Consider the following 20,483-nt stretch of genomic DNA (forward strand, 5'->3'; position numbering starts at 1 on the left):
CCCAACTTAGAAAATTAGGACCATCTCAGTGAACACCGTAGTCAGCATTGTCTCGATGGGCTGAAGGGTCAGTATCTGTGATCGGTTGCTCTGTGCTTCTATAGGAAGTATGTTCCAGATATCATTGGACAGACATACAGATATGGTTTGGGAGTTGATGCGAACTGCGGCTCTGATACGGAGAATGGCTGTACTGTCACATTTGCAAAGTAATCCAACTCTCTCTGACTCACTGTCTGCTTGTTGTGTGTAATTCAGGTCATCACCAGCAGGCGGCGCTGTCCTGCACCGGGATCAGAGTGTAAACAAGACGACGACAATCAACAACCATCAGTCAGAATCAGAATGGCTACAGGTATGTTCACCTGGATCTTTATAACTAAACTTCTGCCCTGTTGGTGCACAATAGTTCAGATGAAGAAGCTTACACAGGCGCTAACAGGGCAGAGAAAAAGTTTCATCAAGCAGTGTCATTGATCCCACTGGTAAAGTGATTTGTGTAATGGATCGGTCCAACAGTTCCAGCGCAGGGACCTGACACCAGTAATGGTCGAATGACTCCACTCACCAGGCAAAGCTTCACCTGAGTGAAAGGAACCGGAGACCCTGAATCAGCAGGTTGAGAGTGAAACACAAACAGGAATGTGACAGCAGTGTTGTTTGTTATGTAAAAGTCTACAGACAGACGGACATACTTTATTGATCCCGAGGGAAATTGGATTTCGTTACAGCCGCACCAACCACGGATAGTGTAGAAATACAGCAATATAAAACCATAAATAATAATAAGTTAATCATGCCAAGTGGAAACAAGTCCAGGACCCGCCTATTGGCTCAGGGTGTCTGACACTCCGAGGGAGGAGTTGTAAAGTTTGATGGCCACAGGCAGGAATGACTTCCTATGACGCTCAGTGTTGCATCTCGGTGGAATGAGTCTCTGGCTGAATGTACTCCTGTGCCTAACCAGTACATTATGGAGTGGAGGGGAGCATTTTCCAAGATGGCATGGAACTTGGACCGCATCCTCTTTTCAGACACCACCGTCAGAGAGTCCAGTTCCACCCCTACAACATTATCTAGGTTCAGGGTTTGTTGCACATCAGGGCCTGTTTAGAGGTGAAAGACATCTCCAACTTTCATTTATAAAATTCAGAGGCAGGTGACAAGAGCATTTCCTGGATTTCAAAGATTGTGCGATAATACAACATTTCAGGTTTTGTCAGGGCAGCTCTCAACTCCCCCCTCGCTGCGCAAAGTAGATGAGGGGAGTTTTCCGAACTCTGTTTTCTGTAGCCGAGCCGAGAACATTGCCAGCCTTGGAAATGGCTGAGGGTCAGGAGACACTTCATTTGTGGTCTGCATCGGTCTGTCACTGTCTGGTATGGAGGGGCAACTGGACAGGACCGAGAGAAGCTGCCAGAAGTTGTAAATATTCAGGGAGCGGTGTCTCAGAAAGGCAGCGTCCATTATTAAGGACGTCCAGCACCCAGGGCATGCCCTTTTCTCACTGTTACCATCAGGGAGAAGGTACAGAAGCCTGAATGCACACACTCAGCGATTCAGGAACAAATTCGTCCTCTCTGCCATCCCATTCCTAAATGGACATTGAATCTTTGGACACTACCTAACTTTGTTCAAAATACAGTCTTTCTGTTCTTGCACATTTTTAAAAAATCTATTCAATATAAGTAATTGGTTGACTTGTTTACTTATTATTTTTAAATTTTATTCATTATTATTTTTCCCCTGCTAGATTACCTATTGCATTGAACTGCTGCTGCTAAGTTAACAAATTTCACGTCACATGCCGGTGATAATAAACCTGATTCTGATTCTGTTTTACGTGTGCAAGTTTACCCTTCAAGCTCCCGTGTTCCGGGGCAAACTGTCCCAGCCGAACCAGATAACAAACAACCCCATCCCGTAACGTACTTGTGAATCTCCCCGACACTCTTTCCAGCTGAATCACATCCATCCTGTAGATTGTTAGCAACTGCATCCTTAGCAAATGCAAAGCTCTCTCAGCGAGACTTTGTTCAGCTACTGGAACTGCACGCAAGATTCTCCCTTTGCCAATGACTTGTATAGTTGCTACATGACAATTATTATCCAGGAGACGGGATGGGACCCAGGGGACCAGGCATCATGGGCTTCAAGGTTATGTTCAATCTATAACCCTGGGGGCTGGACGTTGTCCGTCTCAAGGCAGAGGTCAGTCTTTGACCCGGGGAACAAGACAGTGTGTGACAAAGCAACCGGAGAACGTTTGATCTGGAGGATCGGACCACGAGTAATCCAGTGGCTTGTCTGTGAGTGATACAGGTGACTGGACAGTTTGTGATCCAGGGAGATTTATGTTTGTGGGAGATAATCCCAATGATAATTCCCGGTATCACCTAATGTCTTTCCATTAATAACCGCTGGTTATTGGTGTGTTCAGCTAATGCGTAGTCGGTGATCAGTATTACTGTGTCTATCCAGTTCTTTTACTGGAAGTGGATGTGTCCACTCACTGGCTTACCGCGATGGTCACCTGGCAGGAAGTGTGGTTCACATTCACCAGCACAGTCCCACTCCAAATCCGGTCAGCCGGGTTCCTGGCTCCATTGCAGACACCCGTTGTGAATCCTTGTTCGAGTATAAATCACTCTAAACTGGCAATTCATCATTTACTTCAGGTGGGAAATTAAATCCGGTACAGAAAGTACTCAAGAGGTTTTTACCAGGCAACTCATCGAGGGAAGATGATCGAGACACGGGAAGCAAGGTTCCAAAGCAGGGTCAGATTGAGAGCAATGTCCCAATGGAATGCGGTCCGGCCGCAGAGGAGGAGGAGCAAATTCAGCCCAGAGACAGTGACGTCAGAGACACTGAGCAGGACCCTGGACCCAGCACAAGTGAGGCGACTGTCTGTCAGCCCAGAGACAGTGACGTCAGAGACACTGAGCAGGACCCTGGAACCGGCACAAGTGAGGCGACTGCCTGTCAGCCCAGAGACAGTGACGTCAAAGACACTGAGCAGGACCCTGGAACCGGCACAAGTGAGGCGACTGCCTGTCAGCCCAGAGACAGTGACGTCAAAGACACTGAGCAGGACCCTGGACCCAGCACAAGTGAGGCGACTGCCTGTCAGCCCAGAGACAGTGACGTCAGAGACACTGAGCAGGACCCTGGACCCAGCACAAGTGAGGCGACTTACTGTCAGCCCAGAGACAGTGACGTCAGAGACACCGATCAGGACCCTGGAACCGGCACAAGTGAGGCGACTGCCTGTCAGCCCAGAGACAGTGACGTCAGAGACACTGAGCAGGACCCTGGAACCGGCACAAGTGAGGCGACTTCCTGTCAGCTCGGAAACTCATTAAACACGGAATTGTCAAGTGCCCAACAGGGAGTGGGTGACTGAATCATGAGGGTGATGTGTTCGCAGAATGAGGTGGGAAGTGGGTAAATGTGATTCCTTGTTGGAGGGTTGGTCAGAGAGGGGAAAAGTGTGGGCGTGTGCAGTCGGTGTAGTGTGGCACCAGTTACCACACTACAGGAAATGTCCTACCTGTTCTGAGGATTTCCAGGATGTGTATCGGAGGAAATGCAGCTATCCGGATCAGAGAGTATTTCCAGGATATGAGTTACGGGAAATGTATTCGCCAGCATAGAGAGAGTATTTCTGGGAAGCGACAGCCCCAACATTTATTGCCCATTTTAAACTGAAATCGGTGAGTGGGTGGGACGGTGGGAGAGACAGGTTTCTGGTGAATGGGTTCCTTCTGGGAACGTCTAGCACAGCGCATTGATGGGTCGGTTTTTTAAGGCCAGTTTTGGAGATTAGGGCAAAATGCTTGTTTCCAGCTGAAAGCAGGTAAACAATAAGGTTCAAGACATGACTGGTTTGTTAGGGCTGGGTGAGAGCGGTGGAGACAAGCGATATTTGAGTTTGTGACTACATTCACATTTTATATTCGCAGAGCCAGAGTTTACAATCTCCGACCTCCTGGCAAAGGGGGGCGAGTATCGACTGTACCAACTGACCAAGTTCTACAGGGACAGACTCAAACATGCAATTGAAGAAAAGGTTGAAAGACTCGGTTGGATGTTGACAAAGCAGGGACATTTCAGTAGAGAAGAAAATGAGGTGAGTGTATTTAGTGCATTGTCACTGAACTGCTGTAATTAGAGGGAAGACTGATCGATATTAATCTCCTGCACTTTCTAGGTGTTCTACATGGCATTAAAGACTTTGATCTCTGACTTGTCTTCAGTAGATCATTTTCGGCTGTTCAGGTGGGGAGCACTGGGAACTGCAGGTTCAGAGTCACCTTCTCCTCTCACACCTGCTGTATTTATCAGTGTACCGGACCTCAGTCAGACCTTTGTCTTCAGTAGATCTGTTTCAGCTGTTCAGGTGGGGATCACTGGGAACCGCAGGTTCAGAGTCACCTTCTCCTCTCACACCTGCTGTATTTATCCGTGTACCGGACCTCAGTCAGACCTTTGTCTTCGGTAGATCTGTTTCAGCTGTTCAGGTGGGGAGCACTGGGAACTGCAGGTTCAGAGTCACCTTCTCCTCTCACACCTGCTGTATTTATCCGTGTACCGGACCTCAGTCAGACCTTTGTCTTCAGTAGATCTGTTTCAGCTGTTCAGGTGGGGAGCACTGGGAACTGCAGGCTCAGAGTCACCTTCTCCTCTCACACCTGCTGTATTTATCCGTGTACCGGACCTCAGTCAGTCCTTTGTCTTCAGTAGATCTGTTTCAGCTGTTCAGGTGGGGAGCACTGGGAACTGCAGGTTCAGAGTCACCTTCTCCTCTCACACCTGCTGTATTTATCAGTGTACCGGACCTCAGTCAGACCTTTGTCTTCAGTAGATCTGTTTCAGCTGTTCAGGTGGGGAGCACTGGGAACTGCAGGTTCAGAGTCACCTTCTCCTCTCACACCTGCTGTATTTATCAGTGTACCGGACCTCAGTCAGATCTTTGTCTTCAGTAGATCTGTTTCAGCTGTTCAGGTGGGGAGCACTGGGAACTGCAGGTTCAGAGTCACCTTCTCCTCTCACACCTGCTGTATTTATCAGTGTACCGGACCTCAGTCAGACCTTTGTCTTCAGTAGATCTGTTTCAGCTGTTCAGGTGGGGAGCACTGGGAACTGCAGGTTCAGAGTCACCTTCTCCTCTCACACCTGCTGTATTTATCAGTGTACCGGACCTCAGTCAGACCTTTGTCTTCAGTAGATCTGTTTCAGCTGTTCAGGTGGGGAGCACTGGGAACTGCAGGTTCAGAGTCACCTTCTCCTCTCACACCTGCTGTATTTATCAGTGTACCGGACCTCAGTCAGACCTTTGTTTTCAGTAGATCTGTTTCAGCTGTTCAGGTGGGGAGCACTGGGAACCGCAGGTTCAGGGTCACCTTCTCCTCTCACACCTGCTGTATTTATCAGTGTACCGGACCTCAGTCGACCTTTGTCTTCAGTAGATCTGTTTCAGCTGTTCAGGTGGGGATTACTGGGAACTGCAGGTTCAGAGTCACCTTCTCCTCTCACACCTGCTGTATTTATCAGTGTACTGGACCTCAGTCAGACCTTTGACAAGGTTCCGCACGGAAGGTTAGTTAGGAAGGTTCAATCGTTAGGTATTAATATTGAAGTAGTAAAATGGATTCAACAGTGGCTGGATGGGAGATGCCAGAGAGTAGTGGTGGATAACTGTTTCTCAGATTGGAGGCCGGTGACTAGTGGTGTGCCTCGGGATCTGTACTGGGTCCAATGCTGTTTGTCATATACATTAATGATCTGGATGATGGGGTGGTACATTGGATTACTAAGTATGCAGAGGATTCTAAGATATGTGGTGTTGTGGATAATGATGTAGTTGTCAAATCTTACAAAGAGATTTAGGACAGTTAGAAGAGTGGGCTGAAAGATTGCAGATTGAGTTTAATGCTGATAAGTGTGAGGTGCTTTATTTTTGTAGGACTAATCAAAATAGGACATACATGGTAAATGGTAGGGCGCTGAAGAGTGTAGTATAACAGAGTGAACTAGTAATAATGGTGCATAGTTCCCTGAAGGTGGAATCTCATGTGGATAGGGTGGTGAAGAAAGCTTTTGGTATGCTGGCCTTTATAAATCAGAGCATTGAGTACAGGAGTTGGGAGTAAAGATGAATTGTACAAGGCATTGGTAAGGCCAAATTTGGAGTATTGTGTACAGTTCTGGTCACCGAATTATAGAAAAGATGTCAACAAAATATAGAGAGTACAGAGGAGATATACTAGAATGTTACCTGGGTCTCAGCACCTAAGTACAGAGAAAGTTTGAACAAGTTAACTCTTTATTCTTTAGAGCGTTGAAGTTTGAAGGGGGTTAACTTGATAGAGGCATTTATAATTATGTGGGGACAGATAGAGTTGATGTGGATAGGCTTTTTTCCATTGAGAGTAGGCGAGATTCAAACAAGAGGACATGAGTTGAGAGTTGGGGGCAAACGTTTAGGGGTAACACGAGGGGGAACTTCTTTACTCAGAGAGTGGTAACTGTGTGGAATGAGATTGCAGTAGAAGTGGCAAAAGCAGGTTCAATATTGCCATTTTAAAAACTGGATATGTATATGGACAGGAAGGGAATGGAGGGTTATGGGCTGAGTGCAGGTAGGTGGGACTAGGTGAGAGTAAGCGCTCGGCACGGACTGTGTTACTGTGCTGTAATAGTCATATCGTTGTATGACATAAGTGCAAGGGCTGCATATCTGGACTGTTGAACAGGCATTCAGTCTAAGATTAATTTTGCATCTTATCAGGACCGTCGGTCAAACTCACCTCAGCTCATTAATCCAGAATGAATATTAATCTCTGAGATTCGCCATGTCTGTCCATCTACTCCACAATAAATTAATTGTTTGCTTTTCTAGAAAGTCACTGAACTGACAGAGAAGGGAAACCGGACAGAGAGTTCCAGACTCTTCCTCAGTTTGGTGATGGACAAGGGCTCCCGGGCCCGGAGGGCGATGTGGGAATCCTTTGTGATGTGGAGGACTGAGTTACCGAAGTTGGACAGGATACTGTGGGAAATACAGGAGCTCGGTATGTTAAAAACACGCACTGAACACAAAGGCACATTGAACTGAATAGTTGTAATTATTTTAGTTCTGTTTTCATGAACTCTTTTTTTGATTTAAACAGGTCCTGACCCAGAGGAATACATAAACATCGCACAAGGGTTGTCTGAGTTACCCACTGAACTGATAGGTGAGTGATGAAATGTTCCGTTCAAACCACATCTCAAATGTTAGACTGTGACTTGGCAGAATCTGGGAACGAAAATCCACCATCAATCATTCGTTGATCTCTGGTTTCAGGTTGCAATTCAGATCATCTCTCGTTGCAGCCTGAACATTGTAAAGTGTATTTTTCCAGCTGTTAATGTATTAATCCAGCCCTTGTGTCTCTGAACCCTCCACTCCGGGTCCTAACGCTCTGGGAATCCCCACACACCCCAGACAGGCTCCTGACACACTGTATGACCCAGTCCAGGTGACCTTTCTCTCTTCAGACCTTTCAGATTCCGAAGCACCTTCTTCGTAATAGCAGCTGCACTCAATTCTGATTCTCATACCTCTACTTACCTCACATGCCACCGAATCCAAGCAACATCCTGGTGAACCTGTTCTGCACCCTCTCCAATCATTCCCACTGCTGGACAATCAGAAGTGAACACAATACTCTAGATGCACCTTAAAACCATCAGACTTAAGCAGACAATTAAGCCATTCAGCTCAGTGAATTTGCTCCGCAATTCCTCTCAACCCCATTATCTTGCCTTTTGTAAATGTTGACGTTCTTCCGAATCAGGAACATAGACCTACATTTTAGTATACCCATTGACCTGTCTTCCTCTGCCATCTATGACAATTTTTTCACAGATTCACCACCCGCCAGCGAAAGCAATTTCTCACAATATGGTTCCCCGCCAGCCAGGGCAATTCACCACAGTTCCCAGGCATGTTAACCTTGTGTATGAGCCTCCCATTGGGAACCTTGTCAAAGATTCTACCAATATCCAAGTAGACAACATCCATCTGTAACTTCATCCATCACCTTTGTCACCTCCTGGAGGAACTCAATTAAGTTAGCCAGACACAGACCCCACCCAAAGCCTTGCTGATGAACCCTCAAACATTCTCCCTTTCATACTCCCATGCGGCAGAAAATATAAAAAGCTGAAGGTACGTACCAGCAGCCTCAAGGACAGCTTTAATTCTGCATTTATGACTATTGAATGGTCACCTACTATGTTATTACTGGCTCCTAATAATAAGAAAAATTTATATATAATATTGCAACATTATGTATCTCATAAACAATAATCACTTATTTAGATAACCATAATACGTACAGAAAAGCAGAAAGAATACCTTTAGCTTATGGACGAATTTAAGGAACAACTGATAATCAATTATGTAATTCTATATCAAACACTGAGGAAAGCAGACATCTTTCAATGTTATATTGTATCAAAAAACATTTGATTCTCTCCCTTGGTTGGTTAACAGAAGTTCCAAGTATATATAAGATTCATCCAAGACTTGTGAAATTTCAACAACATCTAATAAAGCACTGGTGGACAATAATCACCCTATTAACAACCACAAATGAACAACCACCGTTATCAAAATAAATGTAGGGATTTCCCATTGTGAATCTTTAAGCCCACTATGGTTTTGTCCGGCTTTAAACCCGATCATAATTTACTGAAACGGAGAAATCTCAGGTATAAAATCAGAAAAAAAAACAAATTATACCTTGACACTGCTATACATTGATGATTCGAAATTATTTGCTCTTGCATCAGTAAAGCTAAGACAAATAATTCAAATAATGGAACTAATTTCCAAAGGTATAAACTTGAGACTAGAAAAGTACAGAACATGAAACATAAAGAAAGGTGCAATAAAGCCGGCAGAATATCAAACAGGCATCAGGATACAAGGCAGCCGATGGATGAATATGAAACATATACGTAGGATATCAATAAGCAAGGAAAATAGATCATCTTGTGATAAAGGAAAATCTGAATTTACATCAAGGATGAAGGAAATCTGCCAAACAGAGCTGAACAGTAAAAGTATAACAAAGGGAGTAAACATTCACTGGGCCCATATTGATGGATTCTTTTGGTATAGTTTCCTGGTCTGAAACGGATCTAGAAAATACGCAAAGAAAAGTAAGAACTTAAAGAACAATTTCTAGCAGACACCATGTGCACTGGAGCGCACTTTGATACGAAATAGGACGGTGTGAGTATGATGCGTCACAGATCTAAAACAAACGACACAACAGTCAGATAAAAACTCTCAGAATCAGGTTTGATATCACGGACAGAAGTTGTGAAAACTGTTTTCAGTGCCAGCAGCACAATTGTAGAAACAGGATTGTATCAGCGTGATTTAATCAGTCTGATGGCCTGGTGGAAGAAGCCTGTTGGTCCTGGCTTTTATGCTGCAGTGTCGTTTCTCTGATGGGAGGAGCTGGGACAGTGTGTGCGTGGTGAGACTTGGGTCCAGAATGATCCTCTGGTCCCTTTTTACCCTCCTGTCTCTGTAATGTCATGAATAGTGGGAAGTTCACATCTGCAGATGGGCTGGGCTGTCCGCACCACTGTCCGCAGAGTCCTGCGATCGAGGGAAGTACGGTTCCCGTACCAGGCAGTGACGCAGCCAGTCGGGATGCTCTCAGTTGCACCCCTGTAGAAAATTGTTCGCATTCGGAGGCCCAGACCAAACCTCCTCAACCATCTGAGGTGAAAGAGGTGCTGTTGAGCCTTTTGTTCACCACACAGCTGGTGTGCACAGACCACGTGAGGTTCTCAGTGATGTTTCTGTCGAGGAACTTAAAGCTGTTCACACTCTCAACCCCAGATCCATTGAGGTCAACAGGGGTTAGCCTATCTCCACTCCTCCTGATTTTGCGACATTGCAACCATCTCCTTCGTTTTTCCGACATTGAGGGAGAAGTTGTTTTCTTGACACCATTGTGTCAGGGTGATGACTCTTCAGTTTGCGTATAAGGAGAAGGTGGGAGTGGAGGATGCTATCACGTATTTGCTGCACAAATCACTCTCTCATGTAGATGGGGTCAGTTGTGCTGTGAGGATTACATTCCTTGACTTCTCTAGTGCCTTTAACACCATCCAGCCCAAGATCTTAAGGCACAAACTAACGGAGATGGGAGTAGACTCTCACATGGTGGATTGGATAGTGGACTACTTGACAGATAGACCTCAGTATGTGCGGTTGGGAGACTGTAGGTCTGACACGGTGGTCAGCAGCACAGGAGCGCCGCAGGGAACCGTACTCTCTCCGGTCCTGTTCACCCTGTACACATCAGACTTCCAATATAACTCGGAGTCCTGCCATGTGCAGAAGTTCGCTGATGACACGGCCATAGTGCGGTGCGTCAGGAATGGACAGGAGGAGGAGTATAGGAAACTGATACAGGACTTTGTGATATGGTGCAACTCAAACTACCTGCGTCTCAATATCACCAAGACCAAGGAGATGGTGGTGGACTTTAGGAGATCTAGGCCTCATATGGAGCCAGTGATCATTAATGGAGAATGTGTGGAGCAGGTTAAGACCTACAAGTATCTGGGAGTACAGTTAGACGAGAAGCTAGACTGGACTGCCAACACAGATGCCTTGTGCAGGAAGGCACAGAGTCGACTGTACTTCCTTAGAAGGTTGGCGTCATTTAATGTCTGTAGTGAGATGCTGAAGATGTTCTATAGGTCAGTTGTGGAGAGCGCCCTCTTCTTTGTGGTGGCGTGTTGGGGAGGAAGCATTAAGAAGAGGGATGCCTCACGTCTTAATAAGCTGGTAAGGAAGTCGGGCTCTGTCGTGGGCAAAGTACTGGAGAGTTTAACATCGGTAGCTGAGCGAAGGGCGCTGAGTAGGCTACGGTCAATTATGGAAAACTCTGAACATCCTCTACATAGCACCATCCAGAGACAGAGAAGCAGTTTCAGCGACAGGTTACTATCGATGCAATGCTCCTCAGACAGGATGAAGAGGTCAATACTCCCCAATGCCATTAGGCTTTACAATTCAACCGCCAGGACTTAAGAACTTTTAAAAAGCTATTATTAATGCTTTTTGAGATAGTGATTTAGATGCATATCATATTTTTACTGAGTTACGTATTGTATGTAATTAGGTTTGCTACAACAAGTGTATGGGACATTGGAAAAAAGGTTGAATTTCCCCATGGTGATGAATAAAGTATCTATCTATCTACTTCTTCCGTGTAGGCTACCTCGGTATTATTTGAGATTTGGCCAATAAATATAGTATCGTCAGCAAATTTAATTAGCAGATTGGAGCTGTGGGTGGCGACACAGTCATGCGTATGCAGAGAGTAAAGGAGGGGGCTTAGGACACAGCCCTGAGGGGCACCTATATTGAGTGGCAGAGGTGAGGGAGCCCACTCTTACCACTTGCCGGCGATCTGACAGGAACTCCACGATCACGCTGCACAAGACAGGGTGAAGGCCGAGGTCCCTGAGCTTCTGGTCAAGCCTGGAGGGAATGATGGTGTTGAATGCTGAACTGTAGTCCAAGAGCACTCTCACATAGACATCCCTCTTCTCGGGATGCTTAAAGACAGTGTGTAGAGCAGTGAGTATTGTGTCGATCGGTTGTGCCAGTAGGAGGATTGTAGTGGGTCCAGTGTGTGTGGCAGCAAGCTGCAGATGTAGTCCATCGACAGCCTCTCAAAGCATTTGCTTATTATTGAGGTGGGTGTGATAGGACGCCAGACGTTCAGAGATGCTGCCTTGGTGGTTTCAGGTACAGTGACAATGATGGATGACTTGAAGCAGGAGGGCACTCTACACTTTGAGGGGAAGAGATTAAAAATATCTGAGAACACACCTGCCAGGTGTGACGCGTAAATCCCGATTAATGCCCCTGGGATGCCGTCCGGTCCCGCAGCCTTGTGACTGTCCACTCGCTGGAAACACCGGCGTACTTCAGACCCAGACATGACCAATGTGCAGACCGCTTTGGCGGCTCTCCTCGGGGGCTCAGTGTCGGCGATGTCGAACCGAGCGTGAAAAGATTTAGCTCCTCTGGGCGAGAGGCAGCATCACTGCACTGAGCTGTGAAATCAGTGACGGTGTGTAGACCTGGCCATAAGCTGTGTGTGTTGTTGGCGGAGATTTGTCCCTGAATCCTGTCTCTGTATTGTCGATTCACTGCCTGGATGACTTTGCCCAGATCGGAGCTGCGTTTCCTGAGCTCCAGCTGATCACCGGCAATGTAAGCTGTCGGTCACGCAGCAAGCGCTGTTTACACGGAACGCTTGATCCAGATTTGCTGATTTGGTTTCTGGTGGCAAACATTCCCCCTCGGTGACAATAACACACATCTGGGGGACGTATTACACAGCTGTGATAATAACAGCCGGGAACTCCTGCAGTAACATGAAAGATTTACACAGCAGCACCAGGTACTCCAGATCCAGGGAACAAAAGGATTTTGAGGGCATGCACATCCCGGGGTTCTACCAAGCAGTCATGACCATGAAGCAAAGCATACCCTAAGTCCTTTTCTCTTCCCTGGTCGGGAGTGTGTGTGTAAATGTGTGTGTGTGTGTTGCTGAATGATGGCACGATCATACCCTAGTCCTTTTCTCTTCCCTGGTACAGGGGTGTGTTGGTGACTGTTGGAATCCAGAGACTTGGGAACAGTAGGAAAACGGGCAGCTGGGATGCAGGCGTTTGCCTCAGCCACTAAGTCCGGTGGAAGCGTTTCTTCCGACAGCAGAAGGGGTAAAGGCGGGTTACTGGTTCCTTACAACCAGTCGCTTTGGGCAGATGGGTCTGGTCGGCCGTGATTGGCAGCTCACCCAGCAACAGGAAAGCTCTGATCTCAAACATCCACGGCTCTGTAACTGTACCCCTCATGGGGAAGAGTTTGGGAGTAAACCCAGTGGATCTAGAGCCCCTGAGGCAGTCTTAAATAGTGTTCAACGCAGACTGGCATCTCCTGAAACACCTCTGGTGCCAAGCTGTGTCAATCTCTGCCGTTCCTTTGTGCTCATCAGATGCAGGGAGAGACGGAGCTTGCTACATCGGCAAAAGCTTCCTCTCCATATCGGAGTGTCCCGGTTGGACTGCAAACTAGCCATTTTCTTTCTTGTCATTCCGAAGGGTTATCGATCCGCAAGTTCACTGTGATTCTCCCCCAGGCGCTGCCCGACTTGAGTATTTCCCGCATATTCTGCTCCTGTTTTGATGCAAGAGCAGTGGACACCCGTGACACCCCAGTGTGCAGCTTTGTCAAAATGCACGTTGTCCTGCTCTCCATATTTCCACACCAGGTCAACATTAACATCGTCTGTTAATGACGCAACAATGCTTTAAATATAGTGAAATGTTGTAACGGGAGTGCAGTCAGGATTGCAATAGGATTTCCGGGGAAAGTTCACCATCGGTAATTAGTGTCAGAATATGAGGATTGGATATTTTTCTGGGACAATCATCGCTGTTAGTTCTAGTGTCTGTGAACAGAATTTTACTTTCTGTCCTAATATCCATGGAAGCATTGAATTAATTCATGTAACCTCAAACACTGAATATTGAAATGTAGTTATAAAGTTCTTTGTCAGTTGAGCTAGTTAACATTTTGACTCTGTTCTCTGTTCCCATGGAAGATGTTCAACAGAAACACAAGGAGACTCTGTGGGCACAAACTGAAACACTGAGAGTGAACACGATCCTGATGAGGGAGAAGGTGAAGGTTTTCCAGCTGGTTGATCGATACGCCAAACTCACGGTCATTTCTTCTGTTCGAGATCGGAGACTGGTGGAACATGAGCTGCTGGCAAGAGGCAGAGACCACGAGGAGTGGAGACAGAAAGATCTCCGCAGGGAGCTGGAAAAAATCCGGACTGATGAGTTGTTCCAGAGCAGCTTTTCCCGGAGTAAATCCAAATCTGGGAGTTCGGCAGCAGTGGCCGGGGTCCCGGGGATCGGGAAAACAACAATGGTACAAAAGATTGTTTATGATTGGGCCACGGGGAAAATTTACCAACAGTTCCAGTTCGTCTTCAGTTTCAAGTTCCGAGATTTAAACACGATCAATTGTACAATAAACCTCTCGAACCTGGTGCTGTTTTTCTATCCTTACCTCGGGAATGTCCTGAAATCACTGTGGAAGAACCCAGAGGGAATGCTATTTATATTTGATGGTTTGGATGAATTCAACGACACAATTGATTTTGCTGACAGCCGGAGAAACACGGACCCTCAGGACTCATGCACAGATCCTGAATTCCGGTGCAAGGTGTCTGACATAGTGTACAGTTTAATCCAGGGCAAGCTGCTCCCAGGGTGTTCAGTGCTGGTGACCACCCGCCCCACTGTGTTACATTTATTGAAAAAGGCGAATATCGGTGTCTGGGCTGAAATCCTGGGATTTGTTGGTGAGGAACGGAAGGAATATTTCATCAGGCATTTTGAAGATCAGACGGTGGCGGAAGCTGTTTTCAAACACGTGCAGGAGAACGAGATCCTGTACACCATGAGCTACAACCCCTCCTACTGCTGGATCCTCGCTCTGGCACTGGGCCCCTTCTTCACACAAAGAGTCAGGGACCCGCAGAGAGTTCCCAAGACCATCACTCAACTATACTCCTACTATATTTACAATATCCTGAAAAATCACGGTCGTGAGATTCAGAGACCCCGTGATGTGTTACTCAGGGTGGGTCAGATGGCCTACAGAGGAGTGTCCGAGAAGAAGATTGTGTTTGCAGACGGAGATTTGATCAAGTTCAATCTGCAGCCTTCCCAGTTCCTGTCCGGTTTCCTGATGGAGCTTTTGGAGAGAGAGGATTCTGCCCACAGCGTGGTGTACACATTCCCACACCTCACCATCCAAGAGTTTGTAGCTGCAGTCGCACAATTCCTGACTGTACATCCCGAGGATATCCTGAAATTCCTCACTGAAGCCCACAAGACGGAAGATGGGCGATTTGAGGTATTTCTCCGTTTTGTTGCTGGTCTCTCCAACCCAATGACAGCTCGGGGCCTGGAGGAGTTTCTGGGTCCATTTCCTCATCAAACAACCTGCCGGGTGATTGACTGGGTGAAGGAGGAGGTTAAACGCCAGAGTGGAAACATGGAGAGTGAAGCTGGTAGAAGGAGACTCCTGAACACATTGCACTACCTGTTTGAGTCTCAGAATCGTGGACTGGCTCAGGCCGCACTGGGATCTCTGAAAACACTTTCATTCAGTGGAATGACACTGACCCCTATTGACTGCGCGGTCCTGTCTCATGCCATCGGACTCTGTGATACAATAAAACATCTCAACCTGGAGAGCTGCAACATTCAGTGTGAAGGAATCCAGCGGCTGGGAGCCGGGCTGCACAAGTGCCAGGAGTTGAGGTAACTTGATTTATCTCTCACTCAGAACTGTGAAACTGTTCCATTGTGCTGTTTCAATGAAAAGGGATTTGGGTAAAACTGCAGTAAATCAGATTGAGATGAATTGTGACAAATGCCACGCCCTTCATCCTGTGCGATAACTCTTCCCCATCCCCCTTTTTCCTGTTGGATTTCTCTTAGCCATTACCCTTCCTATTGTCAGATTTCTCTTCCACACCCCCGTTCCTGCTGTGGGATCTCCCTGCTGTCGGATCACTTTCCCTATCCCCCTTCCTGTGGGATCTCTCATTCCCATCACTCTTCTGCCTGTGGGATCTCTCTTCCCCAAACCCCCAACTCCTGGGGGATCTCTTCTCCCCATCCCAGTTCTTCCTGCGGGATCTAATTTCCTCAACCCCTTCCTCCTGTGGGATGTTTCTTCCCCAACCCCCTTCCGCCTGTGGGATATCTTTTCCCCATCCCAATTCCTCCTGCAGGATCTCTCTTTCCTATCCCCCTTCCACCGGTGGGAACTCTCTTCCCAATCCCCCCATAACTGTGGTAACTCTTTTCCCCATCCCATTTCCTACTGCGGGATCACTTTTCCACATCCAGCTTCCTCCTGTGGGATCTCTCTTCCCCATTCACCTTCCTCCTGTGGGATCTCTCTTCCCCATTCACCTTCCTCCTGAGGGATCTCTTTTCACTTTCTCCTTCCTCCTGTGGGATCTCTCTTCCCCATTCACCTTCCTCCTGAGGGATCTCTTTTCACTTTCTCCTTCCTCCTGTGGGATCGCTCTTCCTCATTCACCTTCCTCCTGAGGGATCTCTTTTCGCGATCTCCTACCTCCTGTGGGATATCTCTTCCCCATTCCTTTCTTCCTGTGGGAACTCTCTTCCCCATCTGCTTCCCCATGAAGATTTCTTTTCCAGATCTCCTTCCTCCCGTTCGATCTCTCTTCCTGATTCAGCTTCCTCCTGCGGGATCTCTCTTCTATATCCACTTCCTCCTCTGGGATCTCTCTTCCCCATCCCCCTTCCTCCTGAAGGATCTCTCTTCCCCATCCCCCATCCTTCTGTGGGATCTGTCTTCCCCATCCCCCTTCCTCCTGTGGGATCTCTCTTCCCCATCCCCCTTCCTCCTGTGGGATCTCTTCCCCATCCCCTTCCTCCTGTGGGATCTGTCTTCCCCATCCCCCTTCCTCCTGTGGGAACTCTCTTCCCCAACCCCTTGCTCTTGTGGGATCTCTCTCACCCATCCCCCATCCGTCTGTGGGATCTCTCTTCCCCATCCCCTTCCTCCTGTGGGATCTCTCTTCCCCAACACCCGTCCTCCTGTGGAATCTCTCTTCCCCATCCCCTTCCTCATGTAGGATCTCTCTTTCCTATCCCCTTCCTCCTGTGGGTTCTCTTTTCCCCATCCCCCTTCCTCCTGTGGGATCTCTCTTTCCCATTCTCCTTCCTCTTGTGGGATCTCTCTTCCCCATCTCCCTTCCTTCTGTAGGAATTCTCTTCCGGATCCCCTTCCTCCTGTGGTATTTCTCTTTCCCATCCCCCAACCTCCTGTTGGATCTCTCTTCCTGATTCTGCTTCCTACTGTGGGATCACTCTTCCCCATCCACATCCTCCTGCCGGAAATTTCTTCCCCATCTCACTTACTTCTGTGGGATCTCTCTTCCCCATCCCCCTTCCTCCTGTTGTATCTCTCATCCCCATCGCCCTTCCTCCTGTGGCATCTCTCTTGTCCAGCCACATTCCTCCTTTGGGATCTCTCTTCCCCTTTTTCCTTCCTCCCGTGGGATCTCTCCTTCCCATTCCCCTTACTCCCGTTGGATCTCTCTATCCTATCCCCCTTCCTCTTGTGGGATCTCTCCTCCCATTACCCCCAACTCCTATGGGATCTCTTCTCCCCATCCCACTTCTTCCTGCGGGATCTCATTTCTTCATCCTCTCCCTCCTGTGGGATGTTTCTTCCCCATCAACCTTCCTGCTGTGGGATCTGTCTTCCCAGTCCCCCTTCCTCCTTTGGGATCTCTTTTCCCCACCCCCTTCCTTCTGTGGGATCTCTCTTCCCCATCCCCCATCCTCCTGTGGGATCTCTCTTCCCGTTTTTCCTTCCTCCCTTGGGATCTCTCTTCCCCATCCCCCTACAACTGTGGTATCTCATTTCCCCATCCCAATTCCTCCTGCGGGATCTCTTTTTCCCATCCCCCTTCCTCCTGTGGGATCTCCTTTTCCCATCCCATTCGTCCTGTGGGATCTCTCTTCCCATCCCTTTCCGCCTGTGGGATCTCTCTTCCCCATCCCACTTCCGAATGCGGGATCTCTCTTCCCTATCCACTTCCTCCTCTGGGATCACTCTTCCCCATCCCCCTCCTCCTCTGGGAAGTCGATTCGCCATCCTGCTCCCCCTGTGGGATCTCTCTTCCCCATTCTCATCCTACTGTGTGATCTCTCTTCCCCATCGCCTTCCTCCTATGGGACCTCTTCCCCATCCCCCTTCCTTCCATGGGATCTCACTTCCCCAGCCCCTTCCTCCTGTGGGATCTCTCTTCCCCATTCTCCTTCCTGCTGTGTGATCTCTCTTCCCCATCGTCTTCCTCCTGTGGGACCTCTTCCCCATCCCGCTTCCTCCTGTGGGATCTCACTTCCCCATCCGCCTTCCTCCTGTGGGATTTCTCCTTCCCATTCCCCTTACTCCCGTTGGATCTCTCTTTCCTATCCCCTTCCTCCTGTGGGATCGCTCCTCCCATTACCCCCAACTCCTGTGGGATCTCCTCTCCCTCCTGTGGGATGTTTCTTCCCCATCCCCTTTCATGCTGTGGGATCTGTCTTCCCAGTCCCCCTTCCTGCTTTGGGATCTCTTTTCCCCATCCCCCTTCCGACCGTCGGATCTCTCTTCCCCATTCTCCTTCCTTCTGTTGGATCTCTCTTTCCCATTCCCTTCCTCCAGTGGGATCTCTCCATTCCCATCCCCCTTCCTCCTGTGGGATCTCTCTTCCCCATCCCCCTTCCTTCAGTGGGATCTCTTTTCCCAATCCCCCTTCCTCCTGTGGGATATCTCTTTCCCATCCTCTTCCTCCTGTGGGATCTCTCTTCCCCATCCGCCTTCCTCGTGTGGGATCTCTCTTCCCCAGCCCCATTCCTCCTGTGGGATCGCTTTTCCCCATCCCCTTTCCTTCTGTGGGATCTCTCTTCCCCATCCTCCTTCCTCCTGTGGGATCTCTCTTCCCCATCCATTCCCTCCTGTGGGATCTCTCTTACACATCCCTCTTCCTGCTGTGGAATCTCTCTTCTCCAGCCCCCTTTCTCCTGTGGGATCTCTCTTTCCCATTCACCTTCCTCCTGTAGGATCTCTCTTTCCCATCCCCCTACCTCCAGTGGGATCTCTCTTTCCCATTCTCCTTCCTCTTGTGGGATCTCTCTTCCTTCTGTGGGAATTCTCTTCCGGATCCCCTTCCTGCTGTGGTATCTCTCTTTCCCATCCCCCTACCTCCTGTTGGATCTCTCTTCCTGATTCTGCTTCCTACTGTGGGATCACTCTTCCCCATCCACTTCCCCCTGCCGGAAATTTCTTCCCCATCCCACTTACTCCTGAGGGATCTATCTTCCCCATCCATCTTCCTCCTGGGGATCTCTCTTCCCCATCCCCCTTCCTCCTGTGGGACAATAGACAATCGGTGCAGAAGTAGACCATACGGCCCTTTGAGCCTGCACCGCCATTTTGAGATCATGGCTGATCATCTACTATCAATACCCGATTCCTGCCTTGTCCCGATATCCCTTGATTCCCCTATCCATAAGATACCTATCTAGCTCCTTCTTGAAAGCATCCAGAAAATTGGCCTCCACTACCTTCCGAGGTAGTGCATTCCAGACCCCCACAACGCTCTGGGAGAAGAAGTTTTTCCTTAACTCTGTCCTAAATGACTAACCCCTTATTCTCAAACCATGCCCTCTGGTACTGGACTCTCCCAGCATCTGGAACATATTTCCTGTCTCTATCTTGTCCAATCCCTTAATAATCTTATATGTTTCAATCAGATCCCCTCTCAATCTCCTTAATTCCAGTGTGTACAAGCCCAGTCTCTCTAACCTCTCTGCGTAAGACAGTCCAGACATCCCAGGAATTAACCTCGTGAATCTACGCTGCACTTCCTCTTAACCCTGGAGACCAAAACTGTACACAATACTCCAGGTGTGGTCTCACCAGGGCTCTGTACAAATGCAAGAGGATTTCCTTGCTCTTGCACCCAATTCCCTTTGTAATAAAGGCCAACATTCCATTAGCCTTCTTCACTGCCTGCTGCACTTGCTCATTCACCTTCAGTGACTGATGAACAAGGACTCCTAGATCTCTTTGTATTTCTCCCTAACCTAACTCTACACCGTTCAGATAATAATCTGCCTTCCTGTTCTTACTCCCAAAGTGGATAACCTCACACTTATTCACATTAAACGTCATCTGCCAAGTATCTGCCCACTCACCCAGCCTATCCAAGTCACCTTGAATTCTCCTAACATCCTCATCACATGTCACACTGCCACCCAGCTTAGTATCATCAGCAAATTGGCTGATGTTATTCTCAATGCCTTCATCTAAATCGTTGATGTAAATTGTAAACAGCTGTGGTCCCAATACCGAGCCCTGTGGCACCCCACTGGTCACCACCTGCCATGGTTACTGTCGATGCAATGCTCCTCAGACAGGATGAAGAGGTCAATACTCCCCAATGCCATTAGGCTTTACAATTCAACTGCCAGGACTTAAGAACTTTTTTTTTTAAAGCTATTATTAATGCTTTTTGAGTTAGTGATTTAGATGCATATCATATTATTACTGAGTTAAGTATTGTATGTACAACAAGTGTATGGGACATTGGAAAAAATGTTGAATTTCCCCATGGGGATGAATAAAGTATCTATCTATCTATATATCTATCTATCTATTCCGAGAAACACCCATTCACCGCTACCCTTTGCTTTCTATCTGCCAAACAGTATTCTATCCATGTCAATGTCTTCCCCCCGATGCCCTGACCTTTGATTTTACCCACCAATCT

The 20,483-nt window shown here is 47.8% G+C and overlaps 1 protein-coding gene and 1 long non-coding RNA gene across 2 annotated transcripts in view; both read left to right on the forward strand.

Annotated features, from left to right (window-relative positions):
* Positions 1 to 255: 255 nt before the first annotated feature.
* Positions 256 to 2,809, forward strand: LOC140720058 (uncharacterized). Its single transcript, XR_012097086.1, has 2 exons — positions 256 to 355; positions 2,679 to 2,809. It is a non-coding gene; the product is annotated as an uncharacterized lncRNA (long non-coding RNA).
* A 404-nt stretch (positions 2,810 to 3,213) lies between these two features.
* Positions 3,214 to 20,483, forward strand: part of LOC140720056 (NACHT, LRR and PYD domains-containing protein 3-like) — a 209,740-nt gene continuing 192,470 nt past the window's right edge. The window contains exons 1-5 of the mRNA XM_073034955.1: positions 3,214 to 3,398; positions 3,966 to 4,132; positions 6,905 to 7,076; positions 7,176 to 7,241; positions 13,704 to 15,441. Coding sequence (XP_072891056.1) covers positions 4,091 to 4,132; positions 6,905 to 7,076; positions 7,176 to 7,241; positions 13,704 to 15,441 — 2,018 coding nt within the window. The 5' untranslated portion in view covers positions 3,214 to 3,398; positions 3,966 to 4,090. The remainder of the gene's footprint in view (positions 3,399 to 3,965; positions 4,133 to 6,904; positions 7,077 to 7,175; positions 7,242 to 13,703; positions 15,442 to 20,483) is intronic.

Source organism: Hemitrygon akajei, unplaced genomic scaffold, assembly GCF_048418815.1.
Source record: "Hemitrygon akajei unplaced genomic scaffold, sHemAka1.3 Scf000035, whole genome shotgun sequence".
NCBI lineage: Eukaryota > Metazoa > Chordata > Chondrichthyes > Myliobatiformes > Dasyatidae > Hemitrygon > Hemitrygon akajei.